The sequence below is a fragment of the Cygnus olor genome, chromosome 7 (genome assembly GCF_009769625.2).
Source record: "Cygnus olor isolate bCygOlo1 chromosome 7, bCygOlo1.pri.v2, whole genome shotgun sequence".
NCBI classification, from domain to species: Eukaryota; Metazoa; Chordata; class Aves; order Anseriformes; family Anatidae; genus Cygnus; species Cygnus olor.
The window spans coordinates 22,039,616-22,055,239 of NC_049175.1; the positions used below are offsets into that span (position 1 = coordinate 22,039,616).

The 15,624-nt window shown below is 36.9% G+C and overlaps 1 protein-coding gene across 1 annotated transcript in view; it reads right to left on the reverse strand.

The window, feature by feature from the left end:
• BLNK (B cell linker) overlaps positions 1 to 15,624 on the reverse strand; it is a 96,478-nt gene that overhangs the window by 26,544 nt on the left and 54,310 nt on the right. The window contains 2 exon segments of the mRNA XM_040563528.1: positions 2,851 to 2,884; positions 2,887 to 2,915. Coding sequence (XP_040419462.1) covers positions 2,851 to 2,884; positions 2,887 to 2,915 — 63 coding nt within the window.

The window sequence follows — 15,624 nt, forward strand, 5'->3', positions numbered from 1 at the left end:
GCAAGCAGGTGAATGGTAGCCTGTGGGCAATATTTTTACTTCTACTGTCATAAAATTTTGAGTCAGACTGGGGAATAAACAGGAACTTTTAAGCAACAAAGAAACTCTCTGTAGTTTTCTGTTACCACCACTTCTCAGACAACTTTCCACAAAACTTTAAGACACAGCGATGAGAGACATAGCCCTCCTCACCCGCACCCTGAAGATGAACTAGTTTGGAGAATGAGACATTTGATGCAGGAACTTTTCTCCATAATCAAGAGCCAATCCAGATTTTAGAAGGGTCTTAAACAGCGATAAGTCAAATGTCTTCCAAGAGTCATTGAACGTTCTTCCAATTTCAATCACAGAGGCTTACAGTATCCGTGTTGCGTATGACAGCTTTGGGCTTGGGATAAGCAAATACATTACTTGGTTGCTTTACATTTTTTTTCCAATTATAAGAGGTTTGAATTTGAGCCAAAATGATTTATGTTTTTGTATAGCGTATAGACAAATTCCAAATCTGTGCTACATAAAGACATTTTAGTATATTTTTTTCCTGCTCTAGTTGTTTTTATGTCTTTGACATTTAATAAAATTATCATATAACTGAAATGGAGGAAGAGATCAACTGGATAACTTTAAGAAAAATACATATACTAAAACCAAATCAAAAGCCCCCAAAGGACACATTCAGAGGAATACAGCCAGTTCTAATTCTGCGAAGCTTGGTATGTGTTGTATTTATCCTGATCAGTATTGTCAACTCATGGTTTTATTGCAAGTCTCATTATGTGCTGGGTTAAAGATTTGAGTTCTTAAGTCATGTGCAAATGTGAGAATTACTGTTTAAAAAAAGTTTTTCACAACTGCAGATGAGATTAATGACTCAGATGCACCACAGAGGTCTCAAAAGATTATTATATGTATTTTTTTACATCTCATTTTCAATGAGAATACATTTGTATTCTCATAGCTGGAGGAGGGGTAATGTGAGCTTTGTGCTAGTCATACATTAAGAGATTTTTATAAGCCTGCTCTTTTTGTGGATTTTTTTTTTTTTTATCTTGAGAGAATCAAAGTATTGCAGCATTATGGCAGCTATCTTATAACTGACATTTAACGATGGCACCTCTGACCTTCCCAGCTTCAGCTACATTTAGTTCTTGTTATTTTTCCCTATCTATCCTTCCCCTCTTACTCTCTGGGAAGGACACACAGTCAGAGAAATACTGATGAACAGCAAAATTCATGTCCAGGCAACTATGGAACACTATTTTTTTTTTGCCTCAGATTACAAACTTAAGTTTTTTTTGTTGTTGTTGTTTCTGCCATCTGCTTTCCTCTGGGGCATATGCACTGGACCTACTGCAACGTTACTAACTACACTTAAATTACTACTTTGAATTAGAATGTCATCCCTTATTATAAAGCAACCACAACCCCATCCCACCCCCAAACCAAATCAACCAACCGAAAACAAGACCACCAAAAACCTTGGCAGCCTGTAAGCCATTCCTGTGAGCAGGTCCTGGGTGAAACAATGAGGTTTTGGCAGACGGGTCTCTAAACACAATGACCTTTTTACATACACACTGTGTTGATAAGAAAAGAATGCTTAGATTAAATTGAAGATCTAAGTAGTTGAAAGATGGTCATTTTAAGGGAAAATGTGCTTTTGTGCTCATGCGGAAATAAGTATACAAACCATGTGACTGTGACTCACTGCACATTGCAGCAGTGCTAGAATGAAAGAAGATGGGAGGGGTGGTGGGGTGAATGATGGGCGACCAGTCTCAAGAATCTCTGATATACCAGGTGATACAATCCCAGCCTGCCCAGGACTTGTGGAGAGAAGCAGAGCTGTGATAAAGAGGCCACAAAGGTGGCCTAAGGGTAACTGACTGCTTCGCAGATACCTAGAAGTAGCTCTTGTTATAATCCTGTTTTTTCTTTTCCTTGAAATGAGCCATTATGGTCACTCCAAGAACCGTTTTTAGAAGTGTTTAGAATTGCCTTTTATGGACGAGAGCTTTATTTCTAGAATTTAATATAGTCTTCGTGGAAACATTGTAGATACTGTGTACTAATTAACTTTTAGAAGTTCTCAGTACTTTTGTAGCCAGTGACCCACGTGAAGACAGACATCTGAATGAGAAAAATCACATCCAAATGGAAGTTCAATGCAAATGAGCTATTGCATTAAGAAGAAGAAAAAGTGAGCTAAATAGCTAATTGGTCTGAATATATGTTTGACTGGAAATTGAAGAGGGTATTCATCTGACAAGGATGCAGAATTACTGGAATTTCTATGTATAAAAACACATGAATATTTGATAATGCTCCTATGCATGTGACATCAATATTTATGCTGGTTAGCGCTTCTTACTGGAGTAAGGATGTTGTTACGTAACGGTGGGTTTTGTATTATGTGACTGAAACACAGGAGGATTTAACATTTTAATGGCAATTCTAAGTGTTATGTCTGACCATTTAGTTCAAGGTGGAGCTCAAATTAAAACTTAATTGCAGCAGGTAGCCTAAATAGTGGCTTGAGGAGAAAGGCACACACCCAAACAACAAGTTACAATCAATCCCAAAAATACACAACAAAAACTCATTTCACCCAAATACTGATTTTCAGTGCTATGAAACAGCCTCCCTTTGGAGCCCAGTTCTGCAGCCACTTCATGAAACTCATAATAATGATGATAATTCTGCATGTCACAGTTTGGACTGAACTTCTTTACATACACTGAAGTACACCCTTCTAGAATAATATGGTCCCATCACTGCTAGTATAAAGTTATAGCACTTTAATCTGAAATTCCCCAAATAGAGAGAACTAGGAGTGGTATTTCAACTTACTTTTTGAACTTGTTTATTATCCCGCTTTCATTTTCTTGATGTCGTGTACCATCTTTTGAAGCTTCCTGTAATATATTAAACAAAATCAGCCTTAAAATTACTATGTGGTTGAACACCCATTTACATAAATTAAGAAAAATACAGGAAATATATACAGTTCTTTTCTTTCCAGTAGTATTTTACACATCAAAAATGTTTCATGTATGTTTGATAAGTACTTCAGTTGCTAAAATAATTTCTGTACAAAGTTTCTGTCCCTTTTTAACAGAGCTCTTTGGCATTTATATTATCCTTCTCCTTAATACAGTTCAGTGCAGTTTAAATGATCAATCTAAGAGCAAGTGCATCAAGAAAGAACATCATCAACTAACAGGTTAGAATATTTCAATGTTAGCATATTGTTCAGAACTGACTTTACAACATTCCACAGCTATAATGGGAATACTCTCTAATTTCTGATTTACATGAGTCATTTCTTAAGTGGGCAGTGTGCCTCATCCCCGTAGTGTTTGAAGTTATAACAGGAGAGGGGAAAATGATACATTGCTGGGCTTACGCCATCTGAAAAAACATGACAGTATCTGTGACTCTGAGCCATAAAAATCTCAGGACTCCAGGAGTTACATGGACTGATATCTAGAATCAAAGATTGTTTTTAACTCATCAACCACACTGACCTCATTAAAAATTTATTTGTAATCAAGGCAATTTAAATTAATATCTCATTCTTTTTTTCAGTCAGCAGTTTATAATTCCACCCCCCCTTCTCATTTAGAAAATAAATAAATAAATCGCTAAAATCAAGGTAATTCCAGGAAAACCAATATAACTTATTGAAAAGACTGATTTTGCAGTGAAACATGTTAGAAGCTTAATCTTCCTAGAAACTCTTATAGAATATATACATATTTCTAGTTTCTTCACACCGTTTATGTTCTTCCTGTTCACTTAAGTTAAGGTATCTTGTATTAGACCTGAGCCAAAGATTTTAACTCAAGCAACAAAGAAGCAACGATTTGTTTCAGAAAGGACTTTTATAAATTCTATTTTGCACTCTTCATTATAAATTGTCTATGCTATTCTATGTTTTAGTCTTGCCTACCTCATCTTTGATGCAAGATCAGGCTACCAACAGAATCTTGGAAGCTTTGCTTACAAAGACAAGTTAAAACATCAAAGCTTTCTTGCCATTTTTAAAGCTTTCTTTAAACTAGAAACCTTAATATGCAGAAGCTTTGGTAACATGTAGAGCTTTTCTATCTTCCATCTTCATCATTGGCAATTGGAACTCTCTCAAACATTAAAATAATTTTTTCAAAGGAAATTGGAATTAAATGTGAAGGTCATGGGTCGTATCTGATACATAGAGGGTATTGCTAGAGCTTCAGTCTTTGCACAACTTTACTTAAAAAGCCATTCAACCTATTTTTTTTTTTTTTTAGATTCTCAACTGATCAAAAAAATCATGAGAATAACTGACAAGCAAATCACAAGCGTATCTTTTAACTTTTGCTCAAAGCTCATACTATTACTTTATATATATTTCTATAATTACTTATAGGTGTGAGACACAGGTGCACAGAAAAATATTTAGAGATTTCCTGCAATAACGCACTATACCTATGAGAAAAGTCTGCACTATTATCTGAACTAACCAAATTAATTAAATATGCAAATCTGGGGGGTGAAGATCTTAGAAGATCTTCTGGATTTCTTTGTCTTTCCCCCCCCCCCCACATAAATTTAGCTTCTGGTCATGTTTGAAATATCACAGATAGCCATGTTCTGCAGTTGACTTTCTGTTTTGTGCCCCAGATGGGGCCTGACAGAGCTTACAAATAAAAAGTAAAAAGGAATGAAAAGAGAATAGAGAGAGGAGATTTAAATGTTTTAGTTCTAGTTTGTGAAAAATAGTTCTTTGCAAGTGTTTATATCCTTTTCAAAAAAGGCCTGGCAGCCTTTAATTAAAAATGCATATAAGAATCAGTTATTTTTCCTCCAATATTTGTTTGTTAGAAATAGGGCCCAAACCAAAAATTTAAGTGTAAATTGCGTGTATTACTCATCTCTGACATTCTATGTATCTTCACAATGGTAAAATTATGGCTATACTTGGAAAAAAAAAAGCGTTTCATTTTTCACACGAATGATTTTATTTCATATTGTCACCTTGGCTCTGAAAAAATAAACCAACAACAAAAAAATAAAACCCACCCCAAAAGTTATAACTACAAGTTCCAAGAACATTTTGCTTTTAATTTGATCATATTTAGGTGAATTAGACTATAACTACTGTCCCACATGCAGTGAATAAGTTTAAAAGAACATTTCAATACATATTTCTATTTTTAAAGAGAGGCATTTATATTGGAGACAGTTGCATGTCCTGTTACTGGCACAATCAGCTGGTTTTCCGCATAGAGGTGAACTGAAACCAGAACATTTCTAACTTCGCATAATCAAATTACTGAAGCCATTTTATTTTGTAACTAAAATGTGTGATAAATTAGGGAGTATCTAACACACATTTGTGATTTTTTTTCCACTTCTGAAAGTCACATAGCTCTCACATGAGTTGCTACAATACCTAGTTTGTTGCCCCTGCACAACTTAACTTGCATCGAGCCTGTGAACGTAACCAATGCACTAAAATAGTGGTGAGTGTAGAAAGTCATCAGGCATGGATGATCTCCATCTCAAGTGGAATCCCCTTTGGCTGATGAAGTAGAACAAGCTTCAAAAACCAGTCTGGTCAGTTAGTGAACAAAGGCTGAGATTTCTTGAAATGAAAGCTGATATAACAGGCTACCATGTGAAAGTTTTACAGAGCCGTCTGTCTGACTGGTGATTTTAGAGGGACAGTAGAAAATATGAAGGGCAGATAGCAAAGTTATTGAAGAGGAATCTTAGGGGTCTCTGACCCAAGCCTGCAGGTCATTCCAGAGCAATAAGGAAAGTGAAGCACAGAAGGGCATTCATATACCTGTTTTGCCTCTATCTGCGTATCGACTTGTTCTCAAACACTTTGTCTGTTTCTCAAATACTTTTCTTTACATAAGAAAATATCCCAAGTAAAAAGTTCTTGGCACAGTAAGCCTCATCAGAACAACAGCCTTGAGAGCATCCAGGACATGGAGTCTACCACTGCCTGATGTAGACCGTACATGTACTTAAGTACATAAGTACATGTGCCTTAAGTACATAACTACAATTCTTCACAACACTTCTGAGTCAGGATCTTGTTAGCAACTAGTGATTCTTCTCCAGTTGTTCTCTTGGGATGAACAGGTACTTCAACGTTTTGTTCAAGGCCCTCAGTCAGCTAATGCTGTAAATTAAGAAGCAATGCTAGCTTTATCTTGCACTGCAGTTAAAGATAATTAAGAGGTCAAAGTTAAGAGCTGTTTCTTAACTATATGCACCAAGTCTTCATTCAACTTTGGTTGAGGTTTTTTTTTTTTTTTTTTTTTAAGTAGAATCAGGCTTGCAGATAAAGGTGTAGCCTGTGTCACTGTTGATCTTTAAAAAAACACTTTCAGCAATAGATAGCTATTTTGAGATCAAATTCAATTATGACTGGATGAGACCCTTTGACCAGGAACTCCTTGCACATACAATAGCTTTTCAAAGTTCTGCAGTTATTGCTGATAGTAAGCATGCAGATGAGAAATTGGGAAGTCTCAGCTCTAAGTGCTTCTAAAAAGTTTTATGTTTCTAAGAAATATATTAGAAATTCTACCTGTTAGAAGGAATAACAAATAAGACTGTTCAATGAATCCTTCAGCTGTAACTTTTCTCCACTTAAAGCTGTATTTTACGGTTTCACAGTGGTGGGCAGCCAAACGGTTCAGTAGACAGGTCAGGCCTGTTACAGGTGCTAACTCCCTTCTGGCTGAATCCCTTCTATTGTAGCTACTGGATAGAGTCTCTCAGATTTTAGTTTGTCTCCTTCAAACAGCTCTGTGCTCACTTGGGTTGTTAGGATACTGAAGGCAGAGTTTTTTTTTTTTTTTTTAATCTTCATTGCTGGAGCCCAACAAGGAGCATTAGCAGTTGGTAGAAAGATGTCAAGTGAAACAACAGGTATTTATGAAGTAGTTAGCAGACAACAATACCTAACAATTAACTACTTGTACCAGAAATGGATTTTTCTACTGGCTGAAAAAAAAAAAAAGTATATGCAAAATTGTATGGAAATAAACCTGGCCTATTCTCTTGTTCTGGTTTGGGCCTTGTGAATATAGCTGAAGCGTTACTTCAGGGGAGAAGCTGGTCTGGCCTGGGCCTATTCATGTCATCTTTGTGCTTTCCTACGGGTATAAACTCCATGGCTTTATGGGTTCAGAGAAGTCCACCAACATTGTACTTTACACTTGCTCTACTCTTTTGACATAGGCAAATTCCCATATTCTAGAAAGGTAGTCACTGATCAGCACAAGATTTAAATGAAATATAACCTCTGGGAGATTAAACTCAGGTTTCTTGGTTCTGAATTCCCTACTTAGTAAAACACGAAGTGCTAAATGCAGTTTTATCCCACCTCACTAAAGTAACGCAAGTACTGAAAAGATTATTTTAGTAGACATCAATCCATCTTGGAGATAAGATTTGGAAAGAAAGAGTCTAGCATAATAAAAAGTATGTCTGGGAGATGAGGGGAAAGAAGGACATTTTCCTTTTATGTCCAGGAATAAACTTTTAGAAAAGGAGACGCTTTTAGTCCTCTCTTGCCTATTTTTCTTATCTTATCAAATTTGACCTCCAGCAATTCAGAATTATCTGACATTGTGAAAAAGGAGTCACTAGTTGTGATACATATGTAAAGGAAGCCAGAAAGGCTTACCACTGCAAATACAATACATCCTGAAAGGACTTGCTGTGTCACAAAACACCTACCTGTGTTCAAGGACTGCCTTGAGCTCAGAGCTGCCTTGAGATAAAATAAAATGAAACAAAACCACCCTCTCTTTGATCTGGTCACAGCTCAGCACATGAAGAATGTATGTGAAGTGAAGGGCAATGGATAGGCCTGGCCTGTGACACATCCACATACTTGGAAATCAGATGGAAGCTTCTGATGCTCTTGCATATAAGCTATCCCACAAAAGCTTTCCAAGCTTAAAATAATAGAAGAAAGTATAAACAACCCAAAGAACAAATGAGATGTGAGATGAGATATAGTGCCCACTGGCATGAGAAAAAGGAGTTTGTCTTAATTTCAGACAGTTCTGCGTAATGAGTAATTCTCCCATCAGTTCGATGAATTTTTGAGAGATTTTAACTATTAGTATTTTTAACATCTTCACGTTTCTGCATATATACATAATGTATTTAGAAAGACCATGAGGATAATCTACACCTTCAGAAATATCTCTTTAGTGAACCCTTTGCTTGTGCACAGAGCTAACCCTGACCAAGACGTGTGTCACCCTGCAGTATACGGGAGACATTTAGGCAGGCCTAAGTCTGCCTTGTGTTTTCCTGTTCATTTCCATGATGTGTGCTCAGGAAAAGATGAAGACGCTGGGATTTTGTCAGCCTTCTCCCAGAGAGACCTGAGAGGAGAGGGTAGGTGGTTCAGAGCATTAATGAACTCCCCATGCTGCTGGGAACCGAGAGTAAGCTTCATCTTTGTGTGCAGTGAATCCAGTATTTTGAACCTCCAGCACGCACACACTGTCAGTAATCTGTACAGTTTGCTTTGTTTTGTGGTGAGGGAAGGCCCATAGCAAAGGACAGCGCTCTGCTGTATGAAAACGTTACAGAGCCTCCTGGATGGGAAGAGTGGGCACTGCTGCTTTAGTGCATCTGGCTGTGAGCACAGACGCGTGCACTTGAAATTGGGAGTGGTGCTGATGATGATTCTGGAAACAGGGCTGACTGCAGTGTCAGTAGGGAGTGGCAGCTAAACAAAACCAGTTTTAAATGGTTCACAGGAAGTCTTCTATATTATGAGCATACTTCTGTTTATCTGGAGGACTAGAATTATACCTTCTTAAATTCCTGGCACTTACAAGGCTGTCTGAATTATCAAGTTGTGCCTCTTGAGAAATCCCTATCTGCACTCTGGGAAAAGTTCCTTTAGTTGAAAAGGGGCAGAATTTTGAACAGGATATATTCAGACAGAAGATCTGTAAAGGAAGCTTTAAGCACTATCAATACATTCAATATTAATTGACCTGCATATTCTTTCTCCTCCTAAACTCAGATTTTTAATGGATAAAGTTGAACTGGCTTCAAAATAATATATATATTTTTAAATCACATTTTAAATCAGTCAGGCTGCACTCTGGGTTAAGTTCTTATGCCATTTTGGGTACAGCTGTTTCTCACTGACAATACACTCCATAGTTCTGTGTCTAGAAAGCCTCTTTTTCTGAAGATAGTTACTACCTCCAGTTACTTCAAGCAAGAAAAGGTTCATTTTGGATGCATCCCTATCTTTGCCTTGAGGAAAGCTGCATAACAGATCAAGTAAAGCCAAAAAAATATTTATTTCTTCTTTTCCAGGCAAATTCAAATGCTTCGCATTAGAAATGTGGAAGAATGGGATTTAGTAGGTACAAGCTTAAACTTAAAGGAAAAAACAACAACAAAAAAACATTCCCAACACACCTCCTTGCTTTAACATTTTAAGCTTTGGCTAAAAAGTTTTACAGAAAGAATCCACAAAAAAATAAAATAGAAAGCTTAGAAGAATATAATGGAATTTGTAGAACAAAGGCTAAGTTATTACAAGATGAAAAACAAAAATAAACAAAAAAAAGGAAAACTACTACACCTACCCTTGTTATTTAAAAAAAAATAAATGAAAATGTGAAACTTGAGAAGGAACAGCACACCCAGCCCCAACCTTTACTGCTCCCACAGCTCAATTATTCCACCATGGTCTGCCCAGCTGCTCTATATTTTGTGTTTCCACTAGCTTTTAGTTTATAAACAGATGCACAGGGTGACAAAATTAAGAAAGAAAGTTATTGTTTCTGAACAATGGGGAAGAATCCTGCTTGCTGGGGGGAAAACTTGCTCACCTAGAAGCAGATTTGCAGAAGTACCACTTGAGATTTTGAAAAGCTTGAAGCTCTTACCTTGCACTATATTCTCAAACTACATACAGTAGGCTTCCAGCAACATATCATTCCCGGCATGGTCTTTGTGAAAGATTACAGATCTCAGTGAGCTGAGTGAGAGTTTTGTAAGATGTAGTTTGTATTACTTACTAGTTTTGTTTGTCTAAACCAACACAATTAATTGCATAAAACAATTCTCCCCTTTCACCTCCTTCTGGTAGCTCAGCAGAAAGCAAAAGGAGATTCCCAAGTACAGAAAGCATCTATTTCAGCTCTTTAGGCCTCCTTCAGGTACTTCAGAACTCCACATGCACAGACACAGTGCTACCTGGAACAGTGAGAGAGTAATTTCCTTGGAAGGAAGTGCAGACTGGCATCAGCTGGCTGGGTGGCAGCTGGTGTGTGTACAAGGTATACAGACATAGCTCAATTCTTGGGGTGCGATCAGATAGACTGCTTCAGTTGCTGCTGGTCATCTCCACCTTTTGGTTGTCATTACCCACCCCCTGCAATGCCTCTCTTGGTGGGAGAAGAGGCAGTTTAGAGCTGGAGGTGGTAACCTGAGACACCATGCCGTCAACTCAAGGCAAAGAGTCTTTGATCTTTATCTGTAAAGTTATCTCAAAGCTGTGAAGTAAGGTTGAAAGAGGCATGCTCATGGAGAAAGTCAATTATAGACACCTATCTGAGAGGTTGCACAAACAACAATTGTCTTCTGCTGTGTTCATGAGAGGCACATGAGAAAATGACTATAAATATTTTAGTTTTGTCGAGAGATTTTTTTTAAAGACTGAATAACATCCTATTCTGCTCATTCTTCAATCATGCGCTATTTTGTCTAAAAGCAAAACACATAATTACAGCAGGTGTGTGCTTACATGGTACACACACATGCACAGAAAAGCCTAATATTTATTATACTTTTCTTCTTCACATGCCCTCTAGGTAATCTTCTCAAAGAAGCTGTCAAACTCACTTTTACTAGTTATCAACACAGATAGAGTAAGTGAAAATACGTAACATGTAAAGGCATAAACATCTCTGACACAAATTAGTCCTAACATGAAATTAAATAGTATAATTAATTTCAGGTGACTAGGAATTCTGCACTATGAAAGAGTCTTATAGTGACTTAGCAAGGAATCCTGATTCTTGACCTGTATAGGCATATGCACATTTATCCATGGGGCTAAGACAACTGAAGCCTTACCAATGGGACTGACTTTGGTACAACTGCTCCCTCCTTTTGGATCAAGGCTGAGGCTTGTTCTGACTGTGTGTGGGCAGTGTATTAATACTGAAGGTTTTGTGTTTGAATTGTACAGTATTGTTGCAAATTATTTTTTTAACCCCTCTTTAATTTAGCAGAGAAGAGTAGCAGACCTGGTTCTTGTTATCTTTACTACTCATGTGGACTTCCCAGATGTTTATGCATATCAGAAAGCAGTGATGACCAGGCACTTTTGACTACTGCCTTTTAAATTACAGATATTTAATAAAAAACTGAAGATATTTCATTTTTTTTTTCTTCCCTCTTATCCAGCTTGCTCTCCCCTTTGTCCCAACTGGATAATAGTGATACTATAAGCAGTACAGAGAATAATTAGCTATTACAATATGCTAAGTGAATATTGCACGTCACTTCCTGACACAAAAATTTGACAGATTTTCTGTTCTGTAACTGACCTGCTCGGCGTCTTTTTGGTTAACTGATCTCTTTTATGCACCAGCTGTCTGGATACAACCTGATGCACTTAAAACAAACAAACAAACCATACCAAAACAGAAGCTATATTCAACAAGGCTTCCTTCCTCTACTCTTCTGAAAGGCTTGCAAGCAACAGATGGGAACTGAAGGCATTAGCTTACTCTAACATACTTGTCCAGTTAAAATAAAACAAGCCCTGTGTCTTCATGAAGGACTAATTCCCCATAGCCTGATAGGTTAAAGAGAGCAAGGACAGAAATTTTAGGAGTAATATGGTTTTTATATTTTACCAAACAGAGGAAGCACTAAGCCATCGCAGGAAAGTGAATAAAGACAGGTCTTGGTAGGGGCACTGAAAATTACAATCTGTCAGCAGTAACATTACCTTTAGTCATGATTTTACATGTGTTTTTGAAAGGCTGGATAACATTTCTGTCATTCCTGCCATGTAGATTGAAAGTGCGGTTTGTTCACATGAAGGAAAGGAAAGCAAATGAAAGAGTAAAAAAAAGTAAATTGAACATGGAAACGTAAAGGCTTAATTTTGATTTGGTTTTGGAACAGAGGGAATTCTTACTCCTCTTCTGCCTCTTCCATAAATTTCAGATCTCCCGTTTTAGTTCTGGTCACCTATTGAAGAACATCAAAAAATCTCTTTCAAGTTATGTAATCGGCATGACTAAGATTTAACCAGATATTTAAGCAAATGTCTAAATTCAACCGCCTTAATGTTAGGTATGTACTTAAATTTTGCATTGAGGTCTTGCTAATGTGTGCACAAAAGCACTGACATGACATCAATAAATTTACTTCATGATCTGAGTGTAGTCTTCATCAGTGTCTTTGTGCCATTTAAGACTGCTACTAAAATAAACTTCCTATTTTAGTGATTTTAATCCAGAAAGTTCGCAGACTGAAAGAATAAAACATGCTGTTTTTCCAAGGGGCTCGAGAGTTTGAAGGCAAGGTGCTTTGTGCGCACTGGAGAGAGAAAAGGGAGGTTTTTCTAAACAGCCTCTTAACTCTTCTCCTTAAACCAAAAGTGCATTTATATGCATAATGAACTGCATTTGTTCTACAAAATAGTGCTCTGACAACCAAATAAAACAGAGCAGAGCTTCTAGATATGGCATTAAATATTAAACACTCCCATTAGCCTACTCCTAGAGACAAAATAAGCCCAGGTATTTTAATGCTCCCTTATATTCACAAGTGACTAAGATTGGTTCCAACAGAATAGCTTTTATGTAAATATGTGCTAGATATGCTGAGTAGATGTAAGAAATTAAAATTCACTAATTTTAGGATCTTTTGTGAAAGCTTTGCTGCTTTTTATAGATATTTCCAGCTACAGAAGCACTGCATCCACAGATGGGCACAGATAGGTGACACACATAGGGAACAGAGAAGTTGCGGATGCCCCATAATCAGTTACTCATGGATCTATCAATTCTGTTTATTTTGTATCAAAGTTATCCATTTTTATTAGAAGTTTGGAGAGGTATTCCAGTCCCTACAGTCATATGGCCACTTTAGTGGAGCCTACATAGGCTGCCATTTGAAGTAGAAATTCCGCTCTTCTCTGCCCCCCTCGTTTTGACCTCATTGTTTACCCAGGTATGATGAATTACGGAACTTAAGCTGAGAAACTAATTTGCTTTTTTCTTTTGCCAAGTTTGGTATCAGCAAGATCAGATTTGGATCATCACATGGCCATGGGAACCCTAGGGCCTGTGTGAAGGTGGAGATGAGTTGCAGGGCAAGCAGGAGAATTGGGAGGGTGGAAGAAAGGGACTTTCTTTTGGCAGCAGCTCAAGCAGACTGAATTAAATTGGCCACGTAACTGCACTTGCAGTAGCACTTAGCTGCTTCTGTACTTCTTGCACAGTTGCTGGTGTCTGTATTTTAAGACATGAAGGAATCATTGAGCCATATAGTCCTGGCCACTTGTATCCACGGGCACTTCGCCCAGTTACCCCTGCACTAAGCTTCATAAATGTTCATGTTTTTCAAAAATGTTCATGTTTTTCATATTATTGACTGAGGATGCATTATTTTAATACTTTCCAAAGTATTTACTGTGTAGTATATCTGTTGAGATCATAAGCCTGTAGCATTGCATGCATGGCTTCACTTATATCAGGGAAATCTACCTGTCAAAAATATACTAAATATATGCACTAACAGATGAAGAATACAGATACTAACAGAATTTTGAGGCTTCTTTACCCCTCAGACATTTAGTATGGCTTTCACAAAACATACTTACTTACATCATATGTATAGCCCTTTCACAGTCTACAGAAAATATAAGATGGTTCCTAAAGCCAAATGAGAAAATCCTATCACTTTCAGCCATGTTTTCTATCAGTTTTCCAATTCTCATCTGCTGAGATAAAGAATAAAACCAATGATACTTGCATTCTGAAGATGTTGCTTATCTATCATATTGTAGTGTGCTTTACCATACTTAGACATAAAGTAAGTTACATAAAACTAAAATCAGTCTACTAATGCAGTGATCATTTTAACCACATAAAGTGTATATGAAAAAACTAATGATGAGGGACTTATAAGTCATCTGCAGAAGTGCAGATAACTAGAGGTGACTTAACTGATTCCTGCAGTCAAATTCCTGCCTATGAAAGAAGTAGTTCTGAGGCATTTCCATTAAATACATCAAATAGAGTGGGTCATAAATTTTCCTCATTGCAGTGCGCACACAGTAATCTGCTACAGTTTAATCCCGAACTATACTGGTCCAACAAACTGAGAGGAAACATTTACATTTTTTAAATGTCAAAAATTTCAGTGCAATTGACATAACATTGAGTGTTAATGTAAAATGATCTCAACTCCACAAGGCATCATTTTTTTTTCCAGTTTCTGTTCTGCAAATAATTGAAGTCTTATATTTTTTCCTCTATGTTTGTTCAGAATGCTGGAATTGCCTGCAATGTTGAAGCTCCAGATTCCTCTCATCCTTTAAACAGAAAGCAAAAGCAATGGGATTCTTACAGTATTCAGTATTTTGAAACGTTTCAGTTATACCTTGTCTGATCTGTTACAACCCTGAATATGGTTAGCTGGGATTTTTGATCGGGTTAAATGGTTTTCCAAAACTAAATTCACCAAGCAGAACTAAGACTTGATTCCATTACTCTTGATTAACTTTTCAACTGTTGACTTTCAAGAGGTTTGCTTCCAAAGACTATTGGACAGCACTGAAAAAGAGAGTAAAATGGCAAGTAGGCCCAAGAGGCAGTTTCATAGAATCATCGAACGGTTCCAAGGGGCAAAAAGGAGCTACTAAAAACAAGGCTCATTTTCAAATAAAAAGGTACTTATAGCAATGTCAACCAATGTGGGAACACTTTTTCCTCATCTTGTCAATGTTCTTTTCCACATGCCGTATGGAAACATATGTCACAAGTCATAACAGTGTCAATTTATTTATTTATTTTTGACAAAATTTTGATTATCATATTTTTCTTCCAAAAGAAAAGTATCTATCAAATTACAAAGGACTGCGCAGTATGTAGGTTTTGAATGATTCTGTAACATGCAAAACTATTTCGTTCTTGGATCAACATATCACTGGGTAACAGAAACATCATATGATTTAGTATCTAGCTCTCTACAGAGCTATATGGGGTGTAGTTTTAAAATAGGGGTGAAAAAAAGGTTATACAAAGTTTGCTGAAATATTTTTATTTCTTCTATGGCCAAGGAAATTAATTTATTGGGTTTTGTTTGGTATTGGGCATATGCTTTTTTGACAAAAAAAGACCACAAACAGCAAATCTTTAGACCAATCTACATTACTAAGTTTTGCTGAATAACTGACAGTCAAAGGCCTGAGATGGTGTAACTTGTTATTTTTATAGTTGTTCTGGCAAATGCTGCTATTGTGGACAATTATTTGGCAGGGCTACAATGTCACTGGATGACCTAATTTTATTTGGTGAGCGTGCCTGTTAGGCAGTGCTGTCATAA